The sequence below is a fragment of the Oenanthe melanoleuca genome, chromosome 7 (genome assembly GCF_029582105.1).
Source record: "Oenanthe melanoleuca isolate GR-GAL-2019-014 chromosome 7, OMel1.0, whole genome shotgun sequence".
NCBI lineage: Eukaryota > Metazoa > Chordata > Aves > Passeriformes > Muscicapidae > Oenanthe > Oenanthe melanoleuca.
This window is the reverse complement of record NC_079341.1, coordinates 27,093,872-27,116,496: the sequence shown is the minus strand read 5'-3', so window position 1 is coordinate 27,116,496 and position 22,625 is coordinate 27,093,872. Positions and strand designations below refer to the sequence as shown.

Sequence of the window (22,625 nt, the reverse complement as noted above, 5' to 3'; positions counted from 1 at the left end):
AGTGTTAGAATTTTTTTCCTAATGGCAAACCCAAATCTTTCTTGGTACAGTTTAGACCCTTTGCTGCCTGTCTCCTCTCATAACAAATGATAGTATCTTTGTGAAAAGCCTTAGACCGTGAATTAAAGGATAAGTGATGGGAAAGATACAGGTATCTGAAAAGTATCTGTCACAAGGGACATTTCTCTTCTTTGAAAATGGCCACTTTTTTGTTCATGCTGGTCTAAAGTTATGTCATAGGGGCAAAATACCACATAAAAAAACTTAAGTGAGTTGTCTTGCAACACAAATGTCACCACACAGGTCACAACAGCAATCCATGCCATCAGTGCCCTCACTCCCTAGGTTTAAAGTTCCTTCTATTTGAATTAATATCTTTTAACTATATCACATGTCCATAAGGGCAGTGTCTAAAGAGAGCTGCTTTAACAAAGCTGTTTAAAATCACTTTAAATCAAATAACCCAATATGCAAGTTCAGACTGGAAGACGAAGTGTCACGTTAGGACAGAGCAAGTACAAATATCTAGTGTAGCTGCTGTTCTGTTTATTTCATTCTGAACTTGTTATGCACTCTATAGAAAACAAATAAAAACATCTCCTCCTAGAAGGAAGTTTAGACTCTAAATCCAGACATGTCAGCATTTAATTGAAAGAATTCAAAACAGTTTGTTAGTGCAAAGGGTATTCCAGAGTCCATCCTCGCTAACTCCAAATAACCTCTTACTTTAGGGGAAAGGGTGGGTTTTTTCCTGAACTCTTCTATTTCCTTAAATTTCTTTAGCTTCAGGACTGAAGTTAACCACTGCTTTCCATAAAACATAGGTCTCAGAAGCTTCAGTGACATTCAGTGTTTGATTTTACTAAGCTATGTCTTAACATTTAGATAAAATGTACCCCTCAAAAGTGAGTTTCTGATTTGTGCAGAATTCTGAGGTCATTGTTGAATACAACAATCCTATTTATCTAGATTTTAGGGCCTTTTACATATGCAAGACCTATGTGATAACAGGGACTAGCAGCTCCTAATGCCCATATCAGATAACCTATGATACAAGATATTTTCTCCTTTGTAAAATGCTATTTTTACCATCTTTATATTTAGTTATCCATTATGAGACAAGGGAAGTATTGCAAAATCATAAATTAAAATTACAAAAGTTTTAAAAATATTCATTCTGGTGAATGAGATACAAAAGAAAAAAGGCTTCAGGAAGGTTACAAATCACTGTAGGAGGACAAGTGAGGGCAGCAGTCTCTCATTTACTAATTTAAAAGGGGAACCATTTACTGTGTGCAGGAGAGCCACAGTGGCCTCTCTCAGGTATATTCCAAAAGAGTATCTTTTGCTTGAAGAAAGGGAATATCATGAATCTGTGACCCATACTGTTGTGTGCCATGGCAGTGTAGTGGAGGGGTGCTGGAACTGTGCTGAGCTAAAGAGGGGAAAGCCTTGGAAAGACTTGGAAAGTCTTGGAAAGCTTTGGAAAGCCCAAAAAAGCTGTTTCATTATCTGAGTCCATCACTGAACACTGCCAGCTGTTAAAGCTTCCTAACTATGACCAGTGACTGACATTCAGGATCCCAAGGGTCCAACCCACGTTCCCTACAACCACTGCAAACCACTGAGCATCCTTTCAGGGCTGTCTCTTCTTCCTTTCAAGGATTTCTCTGTATCTCTTCAGGGCTTCTTCTGTATCCTTTCTGGGCTTTCTCTGAATAATGCAGATCTAGTTTTACCATCACCCCTTGACCAATTTTAATGAAGCAAAACATACAAAACAGTTTAGAATCTCAGAATTATGTCAGCAGGGTGGAACAACTTTCAGTATAATTTAACCCTGCATAACCCCATTTGCTAACTTTCTATTTGAGTTATTGTAGGAAAATATTTCTAAAGTTACTTTTGGGTAGATAGCAGTGCATGTGTTTTGTCTCAGTTGAGGAAAGAGCAGGGAAAGTCCTGTTCTTAAAATTTTGATTTCTTCTTCTCTGAATATATGGGACAAGATAAGGCAAACTAAATAGCCTTCATTTTTAATTAAATTCTGAGAATGGCTTGGAAGAGTCACTTATCTAAGAAGGAAGTGGTGGGAGGAAGAAGGGCATTGACATTATGTTGTCTGTTTCATAAGAACACAGTGTACAGTTTCTATAATTGCTGTGTACCATTATGAGGTTTTTAAAGAACTGTCGTGTCTCTAGCTAATGCTGATTAAAATCTAAGTCACCTTGGCCATTTCTGCTATGATAGCTCTGTTTCAATTAAAAACTAGTTCATAATATGCCTATGGTATTCAGCAGAGATTTGGATTTTTACTTCTCCAGAAAATTAAAATGCTATGGGAAAACTCAATCTCCTCTTTGAATGTCTCTCTGTACAGCTGTTGTTTGTATTTCCATTTCATACAACATTGTCTTGCAGTGTTCAAACCCAAGAAACTGTAACCCTGGTTTGTGTGGAAGTACAGAATAAGCCTGGTTAAAACAAGAGGAAAGTCACAGCTATGGATGGTCTGCACATTGGGCAGAGGGGAAATGGCAAATGAACTAAGGCTAAACCCTTGTTCCACTGTGGTGTCTCTAATATATGTGAGACCAAACTTTGCTCTTTTGACAATTGCACAGTTTGCACTTTCAGCCTGTCAAAGAGAAGCTAAAAAGTGGCACTCCTGTTCCGTAGTGGGGTTCCAGCAATCCTAGTGCTCCCTGTGGTCTTCTCAGTACTGGAGCCATTATGATGTTTCACTGCATTTCTAGGTGATTTCTGTTGATTACACAGTTTACATAACAGATTACACAGCTGCATATACCCACTTCTGTAATAGAGTTATCTGTAGATAACACTCAATAAGATAACATTGCATTGTGCTTTGAGCTCTTCAGTTACAAAGAAATCTATCACATAATTTTTCTTTTAATTTTGCAGATTCAAGAAAATGAATATATTAAAATTGAGAATGCTGAAAACAGCAGCAAGCTAACAATATCATCAACAAAGCAGGAGCACTGTGGATGTTACACCCTAGTTGTAGACAACAAACTTGGCAGCAGACAAGCACAAGTCAACCTTACAGTTGTTGGTAAGTCCATAATAATATTTTATTCATATACTTATTCTTCAGACATTGGTCTACATTTTCATTTTATATAATGATATGCAACAGGTTAAATAAAATAATCAGTTAAGAAGACTGAAATAAAAGCTAGTACTTCAGAAAATGAACAGTGACATTGTAATAAGGACTATGAGCAAGATCAGTAGGGCTATACTGTGTTTATTTGGAAAAATTCCTAATTCCATGATGATGGAGGTATAAAATACATTAAATAGGTCATGCTTTAAAAAAAATTCCCCTCAAGATAAAAACAGCTCATGTCTCCATTTTAAATTCCTACGATCGTCTATTGTTTCACAGGGACAGAAAGCAGTGTAAAGGCAGCTTGTTCTGAAAATGGAGCCCTTCATCTGTGGGTTTTTACACAGGTATCATAAAGTTTCAAACAGCCTTGTCAGGTGACACTCCCAGACCATCAGGTTTGTTGTAGCAGACTGTGGACAGCTGCACAGAGATGTAGACTGGCAGATGGTTGCAATTTATTTGGAGATAAAACTGCAGCCTAGTGAGGATCAGCCAAAATCTAGATCTGTGACATCTATCTCTGAAAGGGCTAATTGAACCTGCCTTGGTGTGGATTCACAGCCAAGAGGTTCCAGGGAAACCCAGGGAAGTTCCACAAGTAAATACTGATTCTACTTTTGGCTAAAACGTGTCTGTGGGATGGGTCTGCTTCTGGGCTCAGTTACCTGTGGCCTGCAGAGAGGGTATCACATAAGGTGGTGCCCTGGCAGCCCCTGGCAGTGGGTGTGAGCAAGGCAAGAAATGGGGGTGTCAGGCCAAAGATGGATGTCTGACTCCAATGAAACCAATGGCAAAACACCTTTGACCCAAGCTGGACTGGAGATTCATCCCAGCAATCAGTGAATGCCATACAAGGTTTAACAAGTACAGTCACACTTTCAGGTACAATTTCCACTGAAGCACACTGAATGTGACTCAATTGCACGTTGCTCTACATATTGTCAATAGAGGCTTCCTGATTATTTAAATTAATTCCTTTCAGTCTGTGGCTTTAATTACAGTTAAATGCAACTGGATGGTATAAATATCAAGGAGATTCCAGCAACATGCCAGAGAATTCAAGAACAGAAGAAAGTAGAGTCAGTATTTTTCCCACGATGCATAGATAAAGTGTACTGTCCCTTCCAACAGTGGGTTGTACAGGTCAGAAGTACAGCTAGGTTAAAAATGAGCACCACTGGTTCTTGAATAAACATATCCATTGGTCTGTGTATAGGTTTTGGCTGCAAAACCCCAATACAGCTGATGAGCAGCTGGAAGAATGGCAGGAGATTAACTGCTCTCTGCATTTCCCTCCTTTTCACTCTTTCCTAGGCAACTGCTGCAGGTAGCTAATTGTACAGGTTACTGGGCAAGATGGATTTTTTAGCTGCACAAGGCCGACAATTCCTATTATCTTGTTACTGTGTGAGCCTTGACTCATTATTATATGTCGCTGGTTTATATCCTTTGGAGTTAATTGGTTTGAAAGTCTTTGAATTCTATAACCTTATAAAGCTACATCTCAAGCCTCCTGCTTTGCTCTTCCCTAAGAAATGTGCCAGAGAACCGTGGGATTCCCAGAGATGCTTTTTGGAGAGTTGGGTGAGGAATCCTTACAATGTGCAGGAGTTTGCCATGTGTTTTGGCTGATGACAAGCTCTCTGTTTCCAACTAAAAAGAATAAATTCCATCTTGTAAAATTGCCAAGCTCTTCAGTGAGACATCTAGCTGATGTCAGCACTGCTGAAGGCATGACAAGGCCTCACAGTTCCCAGCTTGCTACACATGCATTTTAAGGCCAGTTTCTTCCATATGGGCACTCAAAAATGTGGGAAAAGGGAGCAAAAATGTCTTCCTTCTAGGAAGGGGGTTAGAATCTTACTAGTGAGATAAAATCCTTCACACTGTTTGCACCTTTAAAGGTGTCAAATGTTTGCTGGAGTTGGAAGGTACTTTTCTCTGAAGCCAAAATCAGTCAAAATAGGAAAGTTGTGTTTCTCTGAATATGCAAAACCTGAGACTTCTGAGTCTACCAAAGCTCATCCTTAGTCCTAAATTCCTGCCTATCCATTCTCTCTGCTCCATCCCAAGTACTGGTAAGAAACTTGCCCTGCCTGCCCCGACCCCACTTTCAGAACAAGTATTGGTGGAGGAAGTCTGGTGTTAGAGATCAGCTCTATTTGCCTCAGCCCTCTACACTAAGGCTCTAAATTCTGTGTGAGCTGCCTCCCTGTGAGCTTACTGAGAAAAGGCACATCCATGCATGTGTTGTGTGCTTAAAACACTGCAGCCTGACCACACTGCTCAACTGAGCCTTGAATGTGTTGAAATTACAAATACAGAACACTTGCTTTCTGGAGGAGTGTGTCTGAGCAGACCTAGTGCTGCATTTCTCAACAGGCTTGGCTCTTCTGAATTTTAGCAAATCAAAGACATTTGTTAAAATATAAAACAAAATAAATATGGAAATAAAGATGTATTTGTTTTATTATTACCTCTTACACCCATGTAGGTTTCAAAGTCTTCATGCTGATGGGCAAGTTTCCTATGTGAAAGACTCCAATAAACATTTCTCAAATTAAATTCTGACTAGAACACATGGCAAGGAGCAGGTTACCCAGCAAAGTTGTGCAGTCTCCATCCCTGGAGGTATTCAAGTTCAGACTGGATAAGCATCTGAACAATCTGGTCTGACCTTATAGCTGATCCTGCTTTGAACAGAAGGTCTGAAGACCTTCCTGAGGGTATTTAAAACCATCCTGGATGTTTCTTTTATAGTTGCAGTTGTCAAAGACATTTCTTCACAAAAAAACCCCATCATTAACTTAGCCTCCAATCAGAGGACAAAGGGTTGAGCTTATCTGCCAGGATTCAAATCAGAAATGATCCTGCTATGATTTAAACCCTGAGTCTTAGATTGTAAACTCTATCTGAGTACAATTTGTAGAAATTATTTTTAGTAATGACATTTAGGGAAACAAAGATACCCTGCATTCCTTTGATTTTAGCTCCCAAAGTCTTAAATTTAACTGTCAGACTCAGGCCTCAACTACAATCTTAATTGAACAGTGCAAGGGTTCTGACACATAAAGCATTTAAATAGTTTATGATTTTATGCAGTTTGGGCCATGGGAAAGGATGATCTTGAAAGAAGCCCAACTTCATTCTAAGGAATTTTATTTCCTTTAATGAATGTCAATGAACAAAATGTCCATTACTCTCAGCCTCCAGTGTGAGCTGTGTGCAATCCACACAGCAGAAGCATTGAGACATAAAAAGTTAAAGCAAACTTTTTAAATAATGGTGTGGTGCTGAGCACACAGCACGCAGCCACAAGGACTGAGCCTTGTGATTCATTGTGTAACTTTGTTTAAGCACTAATAATATTGGGAGACCTGCAAGTCTGTGAGACATCCAAGTTAAGCAGTGTCTTCTTTTAAAGGGTTGACTAGTCCCAAAATGTCCATGTTGAGCTCTTTGTTGTTAGGATCAGCTCTCTTAAATAAGCAATTTCCTTAGCTGACTGATCTCTCAAGGGAGATTTTGTAACATGTTTCTGCTCCAAAATCAAAACAGCCTGATGTGAGATTGAGCTAATGATTTATAGCAGACAGTGTGTCAGATTGAAGTGGACTTGTGTTGCCAAAGCTGTTAAATGAGCCAGTGAGGAGCTTAGTGTAAAATATAACTGATTTAGGCAAGGTAGAACCCTCACTTTACAATGACAGCAAGGAATATTCATTCCTTTCGTGCCATTTATTAGATGTATTTGATCTGTTTATCAAATTTATGACTCTGAACATTTTAGATGTGTGATAGCCCCAGGTCTATAACCACCCTTGAAAAAGAAAATTGGTTTTCCTACTGGCTAAAGCTGGGTACTATGACAAAGAGTAAGAAAACACAGTATTCAACAAGGGTATCTGGCACTAGAGAAATAATCTATTCTGCAGCTATGCCACAAGCTTGCCACATGCTTTTGGGCATATTGCTTCATGTTTCCATGCCTACTATTCAGGGGTTTTTGATGATCAGTGTTTAGTGAATACTTTGGATATTAGTGCTGTCCTTTACTTTTTTAAAAGCAGAAGCAGAAATACACGTTCTACCTAACTGGAGGCTGATTTTGACCAACCTTATTTGTCTTTTATAAATCCTTTGGGATTTTTCCTGTTCCTGATGTAGTATTTTGTGTGTATATGTGTATATCTATATATGTATTATACACAAACACTCATATATAAATATCATGGTGATTAGTAAGCTCTATGGTCGGTGTATGCAAAAGAATGAGAGCAATGTCATTAGACACTGAGAGGCCTAAAGGTAAAAGTTAAATTGTTTTTGTTACTGTCATCATTGGTGCATGAACTGTGTTTTGCAGCCTTCTCTGCTGTTGGAAAGTGATAAACCAAGTACTCAAGGACACACACAAATATATATATATATCTATATCTATCTAAACATGTTGTACACAGTCATGCAAGTAATATAAGATTAATTCACTAATACCTGCTCCTCTACTTCATTCCATACTTGACTTGGGATGGGGAAGTTACTTTCTGTGAGGAAGGTGTTACTTCTATGCCTTTAGCAGAATCTGTGTGAGGGCAGTCTTTCCAAGCACAAACAAGAAAATACAAATTTACTTGAGAACAAGGTCTGATCATCACTAATTTCAATAGTCATTGAATGTAATGGTAGGATTATTAATTGCTGCTATGAAGGGCTTGGTTCTGGTTCCACAAGTCACATATATGCAAGCTTTATTAGCATTTGTTTTCTGCCCCAAAAACTGTGTTACAAGGAAATGTGGTAGCAGAACCAGCAGTGCACAGTGACCCTTTCAGCACTGTGAATGCACTGTGTGAGATGCTGAGAAATCTGGCACAGTGCTCACCACTCAGACAGAGAGGACCCAGTGGTCAAGGCTCTGTGTTTGTTCCCTCTCTGGAAAAGTTAAGTGCAGACATCTGGGAAGCAGACAGTGTAGCGAGACATCCACAGACATTTTGACACTGAATATTGCAGCTCAGAAGTGCAAATACAAATGATTCTGAAGTTCTTCTTTTGAAAAGCATCAGATTATATCTTGCAGTATCCATGTGATTCCCTGTTTACAGTCAGGTCAAGAATGCAGTGAATTTCCTAACAACATGTGGGTGGACTCACTCGTAACCTTCAACCTTTCAAATTCCTCTGGATTGCTGGAGTATTTTTGTCACTGGTTTTATGGTTAAAGGGTAACTACACTGGTGGTTAAGGAAGAGATGTCTTATGCTGCTGCTGTTGTAGTTCAAGAGTGTAGTAACCTCCACTGTCAGCTTCCTGCTAATGCATAGTGGCAAAACTCTGCAGCCGTACCAAAACTGAATATTAACGGAAAGACAAAAATGTGTAGAGGAAAACCAGCTTACACTTCTCTATGCATCAGTGCTGGCACACTAATCCAGGTTTATCCCTTGAATGGCCATATAGTTTCAATGTCATTTCTGTTAGAAATTCCAGTAGAACTCCATGCATTGTTGTTTTTCTGATGCTTACCTTCAGCTTTTTTTTGAGGAAGAAAATAAATATCTTGACGATTTCAACAAAATTCCTGTATTTTACCTAGTTACTCAAAAATGATTAATCACAACTCCTGCACGCAAACATGGACCCAAATTCACTCCAGTGGATACTAATCCACTGATACTCCTACTAGGAAAACTCCTAAAATTTACTCTGCCTTTCAGTGGGCAGGTTTGGGAGCTCTAATTCAATCAGTTATCAAAGCAGATACCAAACATGCAGCACATGAGTAATCTGAACAGCTTGTTGATTCAGGCTCAGGAGCAGATGGTTTAGAAAAAGGCTCCTGAGAATGCATTATATATTTGTTTGTTCCATTAGGCCTGTGGCAGAAGGAGATGTTCTTGTGCTGAGGGCATTTGCGTGGGAGTGGTGAGCTCTGGTTTCGTTCCCAACTCCATTCTCCTGTGTGTCCTTGGGCAAGGTCATTTTACACTTCCATGCCTCAGTTACCCCAATAGCACAAAGAGATGCTCTGGGCCACCAGTATTTGTGAGCTGCTTTATCCACAAGTCTCAAAAGGGCAGTTTTTAAATAACTTAGTTTTATGTCAGAGTTGTCAGGAGGAGCAATGTGCTGAGTGTATTCTGCAGTGTATTTTATAGGGGAGGTGTAAATTTCAAAGCCTGAACTAATAGATCTTTACCATGGGGTCCTTGCCTCTGCTGGGGAGGCTGTTTCATTAGGAGAAAACTCACATTCATTTCAGTTTCTCTTGGGTTGTTTAGCAGGAGAATGCAGGCATTTTCTGGTTTAACTTTATCCTATCCTAAAGCTGTGGTACAGTAACATACAGGGTGTACATTAGTTTCACAGGTGTTAAGGGGTAACATCTCTACTTGCAGCACTCCCCTCCCTTGGGAAAAGAGCAGCAGGGCGTAGTTTTCCAAGCAAAGCAGCGAGCTCTGCCATGACCCCGAGCCCTGTCAGCGATAGTGCCGACTTCAGTTATGACCTTTTATGGTTTTGCTTTTCTCCTGCTGATGGATTTCAAATGAAAGCTTTGCCAGTGCTGTCGGCATGGACAGTGTTCAACTGGCTTTTGCAGCATATTAAATACCTTCCCTGGCTAAACAGCTTGTGGAATGGAATTAAATTGTTTCTTTCTGTCTGTTCTTTATCTGGCAGACAAATATCACAATAGCTAATAATAGTATTATACAGTAATATGATAACTGGATTTAGAAAGAAAACAAACCAATTTTCAGAACAGATAAAGAAAACTTCGTCAGAGACGTTGCTTCAGTGCTGTCTCTGTTCTTAAAAGAAAGGAAAAAAAAAATCTTTTCAGAGGCTGTGTGTTCAGAGACTGTTCTCAGTTTTCAGAGGCTTTCTGCTGGAACAATATCTCTGCTTAAGAGCCAGGGCCGTGCAAGCTCTTAATGCACAGCACACTCTATTGCCTTGCCTTGGCTCAGCCCTCACAGCAAGTAGCAGAACAATTTCCATTTCCCTGCACTCAGTTAGATAAGGAGATTGCTGCCTTTTTTGGTCTCTTGGAATGGTTCTTGTGCTCTGAGGGCTCTGTAAACTGAGCCATGTGGAGAAGGCAGTGAGGTCTAGATAGCACAGTCTCATGTCACACGGGTGTCCTGGATGAGCTGTGGGTTCACCACCTCTGCAGAGAGAAAGTCCCTTTGCTTATGCAAAGGAATTTTCACAGAATCACAGAATATTCTGAGTTGGAAGTGACCCACAAGGATCATTGAGTCCAGCCCTTAAGTGAATGGCCTTTACAGGGATTGAACCCACAACCGTGGTGTTATTAGCAACATGCTCTAACCAATACACCACTGAAAAAAAAGGCAATGGCATCAAGTCAAATTTGTCTGATAAACAGCAATGATTTAAAGACTGAGCATGCTTATGTTTTATGCTTCTCAGAGTGCACAAATACAAATTAATTAAAGTTTACTTCAGGCTGTGTCATCAAAACCTGTTTACCAAAATGTTTCTGAGAATTTATCTGAGGAAGGAGTGCAGCTGAATTCAGTGAGAGTAAATAACAAATGTGTGTTTCAATGCTGGTATGGTCTTAAAAGGGGCTTAAACACTTCATGTGGGGCCAGCTCATCACATTATCATTATCAAGGAATACACACCACAAAGAATAAACTGGAATCTGACCTCCTTGCCTTTGGGGTAGTGGTAATTTATGCCTCCCTTTGTTGAGAAGCAGGGGGTTTTAATCTATGCCTGGTTTGCTGGAGCACAAAGGGCTACAAAGCAGTAGAGCCCTTCTTCACATCACTCTAGTCTCCTCTTACTCCTCTCTGCTTGGTTTATGGCCCACAGCACACAGGAGCTGCTCCTGCTGCTTCCTCTGTGCTGCTGGTGTCAGCAACTTAATGCAGTCTCTGTTCTGCTGTGCAAACAGTGCCTGAGTCAGGTCTGAGGCCAAGGTAGCTGCTTATCCTGCTCCTTGCCTGCCACAAGTTCTTGGAAGCCAGCTTGGGGCAGCCCTACTCATATTCCTAGAGAGGTTTACATGCAAAGGCATTGGAGTTTGTGGGATTCTGACCAGGTTCAACAGGACTGTGTGGATACAGCCAGTCTGACCATGATCATCTAAATCTTAAGTCTTGATTTAGGGATAATGTAAGTGCTGTAAGCTAGCCAAGGCTGGAGTACCCCTAGTTTCATATAGTTAAGATACCTTATGGTGGCTTTCTTTTGTTGCATATAACAGTGAAACTGAAGTTAGACCTCAGTATTTTAAATTAGTTCCTTCTCCTATAGAAATGTGCAATGTGCACTTTTGGATGCTCTCCCTTCCTTCTAGCTCACATATTGGATTGTAGCTATGGGTTGTTCCAGAAAAGGAAGAACAAAATTGTGGTCCATTAAAGCCAATGTAAAGCCATCATAATAAAAGCCTAAGTATGAAATATGATTGTGGCTGTCAAAAGCTGCACATGACATGCAGCAGAATATTGGAGACAGGCAGCTCAGGGACATTAATGGTAAACACTAAAATAGAAGGACAAAATAGAGAACTGTGCTTGTCTTCCACACTCCTCCTCAACTCATGGGATGTTTTTATTGGAAGCAGTTAATTGTGCTGATAGAGAGTTCATATTCCAGAAGGGAATGTAGTTTGGCAAAATATTCTAGCTTTCAATACAGACAGATGAATACAGGGTAACCTTTAAAATCCCTATAGAGTAAACTACTGAGAAACAAAACAGACACATGGAGAGACCATCTGCAGATTCTCTGAATGCGCAGAGCTGTAGAATACCATCCAGTCTGATAGCAAGTCACTTTTAAGCATGGTAAAATGGTACATATACATCTGTCATATTTAAAAAGAGCAAAGATTAGGCTCTCATTCCTGTTTATGGTCTCCCATAGCAGCTACTACAGTATTTATACACTGAACAGCTCTGCAAGCAGCAGCACACGATAGACTTCAAACAGAAACGTGCATCTTTCCAGCTCAGTAGAGTCCAGCCAAGGTTGCAGGTTTTCATCTCTGCCGACTGAGAAAAATGCCTTAGGAATACAGAAATGTTACCAAGGCTAACAGATACTAGTCTAAAGCCATGTAGCATTTCCTTTGCCACTGCTGTCCCCTTGGCCATGAATGTTTTCTCTGCGGTGCTCACATACCTAAGCCTTGCTTCTGTAAACCATGCTGGCCAGAGGGACTCCAGTTGTCTAGGTGAGTCATGGAAAGAGAGCTCACTGAGGAAACTGAGGCCTAGGAACTGATAAATCATGCCCAAAGTTTCATTTGGAAACAGAAGTATGTTGAAAGTCAGCAAAAAGAGTGTATTTTCATGTCCTGCACAGGAAGCAGGCTACTGTGCTCTGCAAATACTGAAACATAGGCACACTTTCTTCATATAAACTCAGTGCACAGCCCTGAACACTTTTTTTTAAAAGCAACACATACATCCAGGTTTGGCTGTGCGCATAGCAGATGTCAGAGAATCTGCACTGCTTTGACAAACCTCAACAGATGCCACTGTAAGGTGATGGACTACTGGCTTGGCTTTTTCTTCAAAGTATTTTCCTCCTGCTATCTGCAGCTGCTCTGTTCTGTTTGGATTTAGGATAAATCGCCTGTTACTTAGTCAAGTTCTGTCTGCCTTTTGAGATGATGCAGTGATGGTTACATAGGAGGAAAACAAGACACAGGCCTGAATATTCCACTTCTGTAAAGATTTTGAGAAGGACAGAAAATCATTCCCAGCAAGATGTGCCTGGATAACAAGTTGTAGTGAAAAGAAGATGCTATTGCCACTGTCTGACTAAAATCTTACAATCCATGTGTGCCATGCCAGCAGCTCTCTGATGGCTGCTATGGGTATGGTACAAATGCGCTGATACTGCAAATGGTGTGGGCACTGAATTCTCACTTCCTGCAGCTCCAGGGAGGCTGAGACAGGATCAGTACAGGGAAGAGAGGTGCTGCTATTTGGGCACCAGGAGATCAAGATTCAGATCTCATCTTTGCTACAATCTTGCTTTCTAATCTTGGACAAATCATGTAACTCCTCTGTGATGAAGTTCATTATATATCTATTCTATAAATTCCAACTTGTTAATAGCCCCTTCCATTCTGCCAGAAAATGAGGTGAGTAAAATGTGACTGCTAAGCAGGACAGTAAGCTGTTCCAGAGGTTAAGGACATCTGGTCTCTGACATGTGTTTAACAAGAGATGTGCTGTATAATGATGACTCCTAGTGGAATGGTGTTTTAAGTGTTGCCAAAATGAATAAAGATAATCTTGATTCTGGCAGTCACTTTTTCTTCCACCTGGGGGTTCTCATACTGAATACAGTGGCAAACTCGGTGTCCACCTCCCTTCCTCCCTCTCAGTCTTTTCCCTCATACTTGAAAATTTCTATTTATATATCTTCTGATATGTTTAAGTTGTGAAGGGAAATGTATTTTTCATCACAACAGATTAAAATTTTTTTTCAGGGAAATCATTGGGCAATTAAAACTTGCACTCTTCCAAACAGTGAACTGATACTTAACTATCTTGATCAGATTTGACTGTCTTAATTTCCTTCTCTATGACTTAAACCACAGCAGTCAGAGGAGAGGTTCCTCTATCTAAGAACCAAAGGCATGTTTCTGACAAATTGTGGCTATTTCTGTCAGCTCGGTAATTTTCCTAGGAATGATAATTTGAGTATAGAGGGATGTAGTCTGTCACAGTGAGGCTTTTATCAAAGTCTACAACAGCTTCCCCCAGCATTTAGATGTTTTTATTGCTGAGAAAGTGACAGTATTTTTTGGCTGCTTTGTCAGCTCTGTCTTTCCTACAGGGAAAGTGATAATGTTCATTAGCAGCTTGAACAAGCAAAATGGGACAGGATTTTATCAGTCCATCTTCAGTGGAACCACTGTTTCTAGCATCTCATACTTTCTCTCTTTTTTTCTTTTCGTCTTCTCTCATTTATCCCATCCTTTGATTTCTCTTTCAACCTTTGGCCACTAGTTCATACACATCAACATCATCATTATTTTGTAGGTTTTGCTAGATTACTTCTGAGAGGATTATTTCCAGAGAAGCTATTTGTTCCCTTAAAAATCTTTTGAAGTGCTTAACTTCCTCAGTTATTTTCTAGCAATTTATTTTAAAAGTCATCATTTTTCTGTCTTAGAATAACATTAATTTCAATAATTAATCATTAGACTAAATATTGAAAAAGTTGTACAACTGCAAGGCTTTTGTGTTTTCTCAGGTGTTTGCATAGTTGGCTGCACATCTGCAAACCAGGTTCTGGTGATATTGGATCTGCTCATCTAATAATGGCTTTGGTAGCAGTCTTCAGCTGAGGAAATACAGAAGTTTCTATCTCCGACTTCCTCAAAAATTTCCAAAATGCATATGAGATTTTAAAAATCTCACTATTTAAATTATATATTCTCAGCTGAACTCCTTCTTACCGCAAAGTGCACTTCCAAAACCTGCACATAGATGAATTTGTTCACTAAAGTGTTGGCAGATAAACTTGTCACCCTTCAAGGCCTTGATTCCATGCCAACAAACTGGTTCTAGTACTTCTGCTACCCAGATGAGTGGCACTTTCTGAGTCAGTGAAGGTGAGCAGTGGCCCTGAAGTGCAGGAGCAGGTGAAGGGAGCAGAAGGGAGCGATGGGGCAGTTACAGGGGTGTTCCTCTGAGGAAGGTCACAAGGAGTGGATTGCACTGTTGTGGGAGGTTGCAGGCATAGCTGGGACTGGTTTTAGTCTCCACCGTTGCTACAAAAGAGCTGTGCAGCAGAGCAATGGAATGCAAAGAGAAGGGCTGTTAGCTAGGGTCAGGAATACCCCGATGGAAGCTCTGCCTGGCCCTCACACATGTGCTGTATGTTTTGCAGACAAACCAGACCCTCCCGCGGGCACTCCGTGCGCGTCCGACATCCGGAGCTCGTCGCTCACCCTCTCGTGGTACGGCTCCTCCTACGACGGGGGCAGCGCCGTGCAGTCCTACACCGTGGAGATCTGGAACTCGGTGGATAACAAATGGACAGACCTCACCACCTGCCGCAGCACCTCCTTCAACGTGCAGGACCTGCAGGCGGACCGCGAGTACAAATTCCGCGTGCGAGCTGCCAACGTCTACGGCATCAGCGAGCCCAGCCAAGAGTCCGAGCTGGTAAAAGTTGGAGAGAAACAAGAAGGTTAGTTCCTACAAGGAAAAAACATCTCAGTTCAGTTAAACTCTTCCTTTAGAGCTCTTTAGTGAGGCCAGAGAGCTGCACATCCCCTACCCACGTGTCTCTGCTGTGAATGATTGTGCTGTAACTGTGCTCAAGTTCTTCACACACTACATTTGGGGGTCTGAGCACATCAGTTTTGCATGCCTGCAGCGTGGGAACTTGGCTTCAGGGATCCCAAATCAAGCAAGCACTAATTCTCATTCTGGCTTGCTGGGTGAGTGCTGGCTGACTGAATTCTGCAGTTCAGTGCACAGGTAATGGGAAATGAAACCCTTCACAGATGTTATACATTCAGTCTATGCCCAGTTGGAAAATTATGGTTGGTGGCTTACCTGAAATACACCAATGGATTAATTATAGTTTATACTGGACGCACTGTGGAAAAACAAACCATAAACACTATCCCAAATTTGCTCTTGGAAATAATGAATGTGCTTGCTGCTAGCCAAGCACAAAATATGCAGCAGAAAATGAACTGGCACCTTGCAGCTAGCTGTAGTTCCTATGCTTTCAATTCAGCATGATAGTGTACCTCAGTCCTGTGTCCCCTAGTACACTCAGCCTGTGAATTCAAGGCTATCCTATTTAGCATTATGGTTTTGCAGCATTATGGATGCCAAAAATATTTTTAGGGATCTCACTTACAATTGCATGTACTTTTAAAAATATTTTTAGTATCTTTTACTCTTGATTTTTGTTTAAGGTCTTCTCAAAGGGCTAACAGGGAGAGTTGGATCGTTGTAGAAATTATTCAGGAACTGGTACTAAAACTTGAAACACACAAATGTCAACATTATTTTTCAAAACCAGAAAGCATCCACATATTTTTGTGCACATCTCCATCTACCTAGTGTGCAAGGATGACTTTGATAGTCACCTTACCAAAAAGCCCAGACCAGGAATAACAAATTTTACCATTTTTCCTGTCTTTGAGGAGTGAACTGTGTTGTGTCTCTCCCTCTTCATTAACATGTGCAGGGCTTTGGAGCTTGAAGTGTTCCACATAACCCTTTTGAAGTTATCTTTTATTGCTAAAGGAAGACAAAATGATAGCTAGGTGATGCAGCATCACACAACTGTGTAATCCTCTCAATAACAAGTAAATCATATTTTTCTTCAGGTGTTAGATGGGGATGCATGCTGAGGAATTACTTCCCTCTATTTGCAAGGTTTAAAACCAATCTAAATCAAGATGCACCTTCTCTTCAACACGGGAAAAATAACATTAGGAGTAGCAATAAAGTTGAAAGGAAGCTAGATGGTATTGGCTCCTCATAGTAAAATTCCCTGTGTTTGAATACCCTCTTTCTTTAGTTGCAGGACAAACACCTTCTAGGGTTAGAGACCTGACTATTCTCTATGTTTTCCCTGGAGCAACCATTACCTATAGTGGACCAAAGCGAACAAGCTATTTTTCAATTTAAGTCTGAGCATTTTCTTACACAGATTTAGTATAAAAGGCTAGAAAGTGTATGACTCACTGTGATACACATTTTAAAAAAGAAACAGAAAAATTGTTTTGAGCAAAAAGAAAATATGTTCTGTTTGCAGGAGTGGGGAGGTTGTCTTTGTGCTTTCAATTCCAGGGCTCATTGATTTCAATTCTTGGTATTGCAGATAGTGTGGAAAAAGAGCAAATCCTGTAAAGTGTGATTTTTCAAGTGTGTGAATATAACTGGTGCTTTAATTAAAAGCAGTGGAAAATGCATGTGTTCAGCACCTGTCAAAGTCACGACTTTAAGCTGCCATTTTGTAAACACTTAGCTGAGTAACTCAGGATTTTCTAGGCTGCCAGGAAGTCTGATTACTGATTTTCATACTGAGGTGGCCAGTACATATTAGCAGTGTCAGTATGATCTTAGTGAAGAAAGACTAATGGCTAAATTTTCACTGTGCATTTAAAAGTACTAAAATAAGGTTGTAAGTCACAACAGATTAAAGCGTGCATTGCCATTTTTGAGGAAAATTTGGTACTGTTGACTCACTTCTGAGAAAGGTTTTAGCACAGCTACTCAGCACTCACCAAGCTCAGATATGTACCACTTATATAACTTAGGCTTCCACTGTGGACCAAAGTGTCTCTATTCAGTGGCTTCAGTGCAGTGTCGCTGCAGAACTGGGCACTGACTTCTTGCCTAAGCAGTATTTGGCAAACATTACCTACTGGCAGCCTGGCTGGGAGCAGCTCCCTTACACAGCCCTTAAAAGGGGAGGAAAATATAAAGTGCTCTGTGCAGGAGTACTTTGTAGCTGAGGAAGGTCTGAGGACAGCTACCCCGGGTGGGGAAGGCTCCCTTCCCTCCCTGCTCTTCTGGCAGATCTCTGCAAACCAGCTCATCTGTGCAGGAATATGCAAGGGTTGCAACCCCAGAAAAAAAAAAAAAGAGAGGAAGGCTTTAGCAACAGACTTTGTCCACTTGATTGGCTTTGCTACCAGCACACAGATGCAGCATTTTATGTAGATGTGAAAGGTTGATGCCTCAGACCAGCTATCTGCTCCCCCTGCACCCTTCATTTCTGTTTTCTTCTCATCCTCTGCGTCTAACTCTGTGCTCTAAAGCACCTAACAGCAACCAGAGTACTGCATTAATGTTTTATAACACAGATCTGTTGACACAGGGAGGATAAATCCCTTGGTTAGGCTTGCACTGTGTGATGGCAAAGTGCAGCTTCAGCAGCTACAGGAGAATTAACAGGTATCTATGTAAAAAACAGGCTTTGCAGTTTCTCAAATCACTGGTCACAGCTGCAGGTCTTAGGAGCAAGCCCAAGCAGACTAAATGATGTATAACAACATTCCAGCCATAGCCCCTTTCCCTCCATACCCACAGGAAAAAAGCAGTGCTACAGGCAGCTCATGTCCATGAAAATTAGCAATGAAAATCAGAACACTCAGGTCAGCTTTTACTCTGACTTAGGTCACTGGTTCACCTGTCTTTGAGTCTGCCTGCAGAACTGACCTCAATGATTACAAAATTCAGCCATGCTTAGGGGAATGCATGCTGTTCAATTTTTCTCAGTATCTTGAGTATGAAAACTTTGTCTGGACACTTTGCAGGGAAACTTTTCATGTACAGACTTGCCTAACCTGTGGTTTCACAATTCAAAAAGGGCACATGAAAGCCAAGAAAAAATTGTCATTGAACAAGAAGTGTTATTGATTTTAATATTTTTAATTTAATTTCTATTTCCCTGAGGTATTCTAAATGTAATTCATATATGACTTTGAATTGATGCAGTATGCTGATGTTTCCAATAGGGAGGTATAATTGACATGTACTGCAAACCACAGGAACTTGATTTATTCAGAAATGGTGACTAGATTGTGACTGGATAGTCAATAGTGATGAAGAAGTGGTGAAGATTTTAATTATTAAGTTAATGCACAAACTCCCTGACTGCTTTTTGCTGTTTTGCCATAGGGTCTATCAGTTGTCCATGTCAATGTGAGCAATTTGAATATCTTATATAAAAAGTTATTCATGCCTTTTTATTTTCCTCACAGAACCTAAAGAGGATGAAGCGGAGCTATCTGACGATGGTAAGAAGTGCATGTTTTAAACAGGACAAATGCAAATCTGTGACCTTCCTTCACATTTTCTAGAGGTTTTTAATCATGGTCCTTAATGCTTTTTTGTAGAGGGGAAAGAAACAGAGGTTGAATATCGGACGGTTACGATCAACACGGAACAGAAAGTGTCAGACGTCTATAACATCGAAGAGAGACTGGGATCGTAAGTACTGGGCTGAGCTTTTGAAGACACACAGTTTTCAAGGCTAGCAGCCAGTAATAAAGATCATGTGCATTTATTCTTTGACTGTCTTGCACTTTCAGCATCCCAGTTGGGCTCCTTTGTTGCGGTAAAAGTAGATTTTAACATACATTGGCCTCCATTCTATAAAGATCCTTTGCTCCTATTAGCTGATAATTTTAAATAAGCACTACATGTATTTCTGGCAAGGAAAATGGAGCCCACAAATGAACAAAGCTAGAGGATTAATTCGTTTTTCAGTGTCCTAAAAGCTATCTGAAAAAAAGTTACACATTGTGAACTTGCATTTCCATTCTATCCATTAGTGGTAATAAGATTATCCTGCCCACGGGCTGGAATCTCTGTTGACAGCAGCCATAATCTCAAGAGCATTAATACTATTGCTGAGAGAAGGCCAGTGATTAGCCTGGCTGTGTTTCTCAGGGCCCCAACTCGTGGTGCTGTGAACTGCAGGCCATGATCATCTTTCGGTTATCGGTGCTGAAGGCCAGAGGATCCCCTGTGCTGCCATGAACAAATCCTGAGAAGTGTAACACAGAATTGTCATTACAGCAAAGGGAAACAACAGTACTGAAGCCTTGGGCATTCAGATTCTGATTTTACCTAGGTCCTGCACCAGAGATGTCCCATCTGCTGCCCCTTCAGAGGTGTACAACCTATAGAAAACTGTGTGCAGAAAGACCTGAAGTAAATCCTGATAGGAGTCCCAATTTTTGAACCCTCCTATATAAGACTTGTTAATTGGAATGTTAGAGTATCTCTAAATGTGGTATTCATTAAAAAAAATTTTGCAGATCAGTATAGAATAGTACTTAATACTAAGACACTTTTATTTCAGAATGGAGTGGCAGTGCTGGAATATTTAGTAGATTTTTGTGCGGGAATATTTAGTAAATTGTTGCTATTTGTGGTGGGCCATATATTGCAAAAACACTTCATGGAAATAGTTATATATTTTCAGGGGAAAATTTGGACAAGTCTTCAGGCTTGTTGAAAAGAAGAATGGAAAAGTTTGGGCAGGAAAATTTTTCAAAGCATATTCTGCTAAGGAAAAAGAAAACATAAGGGATGAAATCAGCATCATGAACTGCCTACATCACCCAAAACTTGTCCAATGTGTAGATGCCTTTGAAGAAAAAGCCAACATCGTTATGGTTTTGGAAATGTAAGTATAAAGTAGAGCACACTGAAAAAGTTAATAATGTTGAAAATAATTGTGTGTACAAAAGTAGCAACTTTCAGACACGGGGTTGTCAAACGCTTTGGGATTTGCAGGGCCTGGATGATTTTCAGATCTTGCAAGTTTTTCCAATTATTTATCCAACTTGTTTAAACTGTGTAAGTGAATCTGTGTTAATCTTTTAAAAATCAGTCAAAATGTGCTACAGTTGTTATTGTCTAGTTTGCTTGTTTCTTAAAGTACATGTGGCGGGCTTTTGCATCTTTACTCTTATTGCCCACTTGGGAGAGGTGAGAAAAAAGTCAGCAGCATTTTGGGCTTTCATTTAGAAACTAAAATGTGTTTAAGGAGGAGAACATTTTTACTTTAGGCAGTTCTAAACATGAGTTGAACAGTCTTCACAAACAATAATGTCCAATATGACCAATGTTTACATCATCCACAATGCACCTGTGTAGTGTGAATCCCATACTTGTGGCAGTACCAGGTGGAATAAAATTAAACCCTGATCTGTGCTGATGTTTTTCCCAAAAACTTACTTTAGTTAGAGTTCTGCTGCCACATCATCTTCATGAGCTCTCTGATGCAATGAGAAGCCATTTTTTTGCTGGCTGGAAATCCTAAGTAAGATATAAATTGTTGAAGGTAAAAGAGACTCTATTTTGCTTGCTTGGCACTTGCTTAGATTATGTGCAAACTACTACTGCACTGGCATATTTCAGAGATTGGATTTTACAAACCTGGAACTTATGTGCAGGAAGATGTTTTCATTTTTAAATTGAGCAGTTGAGCAAACTGATGATGGTAAGAGAAGGCAACCCTACTTAGCTTGGAACTGAGAGCTGGCAAACCTAATGGAAAACAGGGAGATGTATAAAGAGTCTGGAGCAGCATATGGTTTTACACTCCATTCCTTCCCCCAGACAGCAAAGGGCTTTTACTCTTTAAAAATGTAGAAATCTGCAATCAAATTTAAAGTATTTTTGTTGCCTAGCCTCACTAGAATGTGGTTTTAGTTTGGGGTGGCCACTTTTTCTGGTTTTTGAGCCCCCCTGACATTTCCATTGTGTCGAGCAGCAGCAGAGCAGGTCTGGGCAGGGAGCTGCTCCTGTGGCACCTCGTGGCAGTGATTTGGTAGCCTCTCTGCTGTCACATCACCCACCTGACACAATCCCAGCCCAACAACTGCACCTGTATTGATAAAGAGCCTCGAGGGATCATTTCTGCCGTAGCTATTAATATAATTTTTTTTTGTGTGTATCAAAGAAACTGTGGGAAATATCTTTAAAAGTTCTTACAATCCAAGCTGTTTGTTTCTTTCCCATCAGAGTCTAAGTGCTTGGATTTCAAATAAATCAAGCTCACTTGCTATCAGCTTCTTTAAATCTGATTTTTAGAAGTGACTGGCAGTTAGGAGCTCTCCTTCTACTCAAATTGATGAGAAGCACCCTTTGATTTTCCTTCCTGATATTTATTCTAAGTTGTTCATTTTAATTTTATTCCCATACCTTTCCTGGAACCTTTTAAACTTCATACTCTCTGTTTTTCAATATTTCTCATTACACTATTTTATATGGTTTCATATTCAAAATAAAATCAGGTTCTTTATTATTAGTTTTAAATTAAACACTGTAATGATGTGCTCTTGCCTGGGAACCTTTCCATCTAACATTTACTGGAAGTCAGAGGCAAATCTCAGGCATTTCCTTTTCAAATATAGGAACATATTGGTTCTACCTTAAGAATCTCAGTGGAAAAAGTAAATCTGAAAATAGTAGGATGTTGTCACTTTAATTCAGCACTGGGAGCTAAGTGCCTCAAAGTTTTATATATTACAGATAGTCACCTTATTTTTACATAGATCTGAAGGAGACTTTCTGAAAGTTTTCCCTTTGGGGATCTGAAAAGGGTGGCACTTTTATAGTACAAACAAGTCATCACTATCAGACAGTCAGAAACAACTGGTGCATTTCAGTGTGAGGATGATTATCATTTGGAGTTGCACTCCAGGTATAAACATTTTGCCTGCAGATGTTTTCATAAACACCCATACTGGTTAATGTCTTAGCAAAGCAACAACACACCAGATCCCCTGAATGTTTATTCAACAGGTCTGGCAATACTATTACTTTGTGTTACAAATGTGCTCTAATCCAACATAACCTCTCAGTTTGTCAAGCATATGCTCTTCTTACTATTTTCATATTTATAGGAAACCGCAGTAGCATTTCTAATTACATATTTCCTGAAATTTTATAGCCAAAGCAAGAAATGCATCCAGAACTTCAGATGT

The 22,625-nt window shown here is 40.1% G+C and overlaps 1 protein-coding gene across 2 annotated transcripts in view; it reads left to right on the top strand.

Moving 5' to 3' along the window:
• MYLK (myosin light chain kinase) overlaps positions 1–22,625 on the top strand; it is a 191,066-nt gene that overhangs the window by 146,806 nt on the left and 21,635 nt on the right. For both annotated transcript variants that reach the window (XM_056495971.1, XM_056495970.1), the window contains 5 exons: positions 2,929–3,082; positions 15,038–15,340; positions 18,885–18,920; positions 19,020–19,113; positions 20,114–20,317. In XM_056495971.1, coding sequence (XP_056351946.1) covers positions 2,929–3,082; positions 15,038–15,340; positions 18,885–18,920; positions 19,020–19,113; positions 20,114–20,317 — 791 coding nt within the window. The remainder of the gene's footprint in view (positions 1–2,928; positions 3,083–15,037; positions 15,341–18,884; positions 18,921–19,019; positions 19,114–20,113; positions 20,318–22,625) is intronic.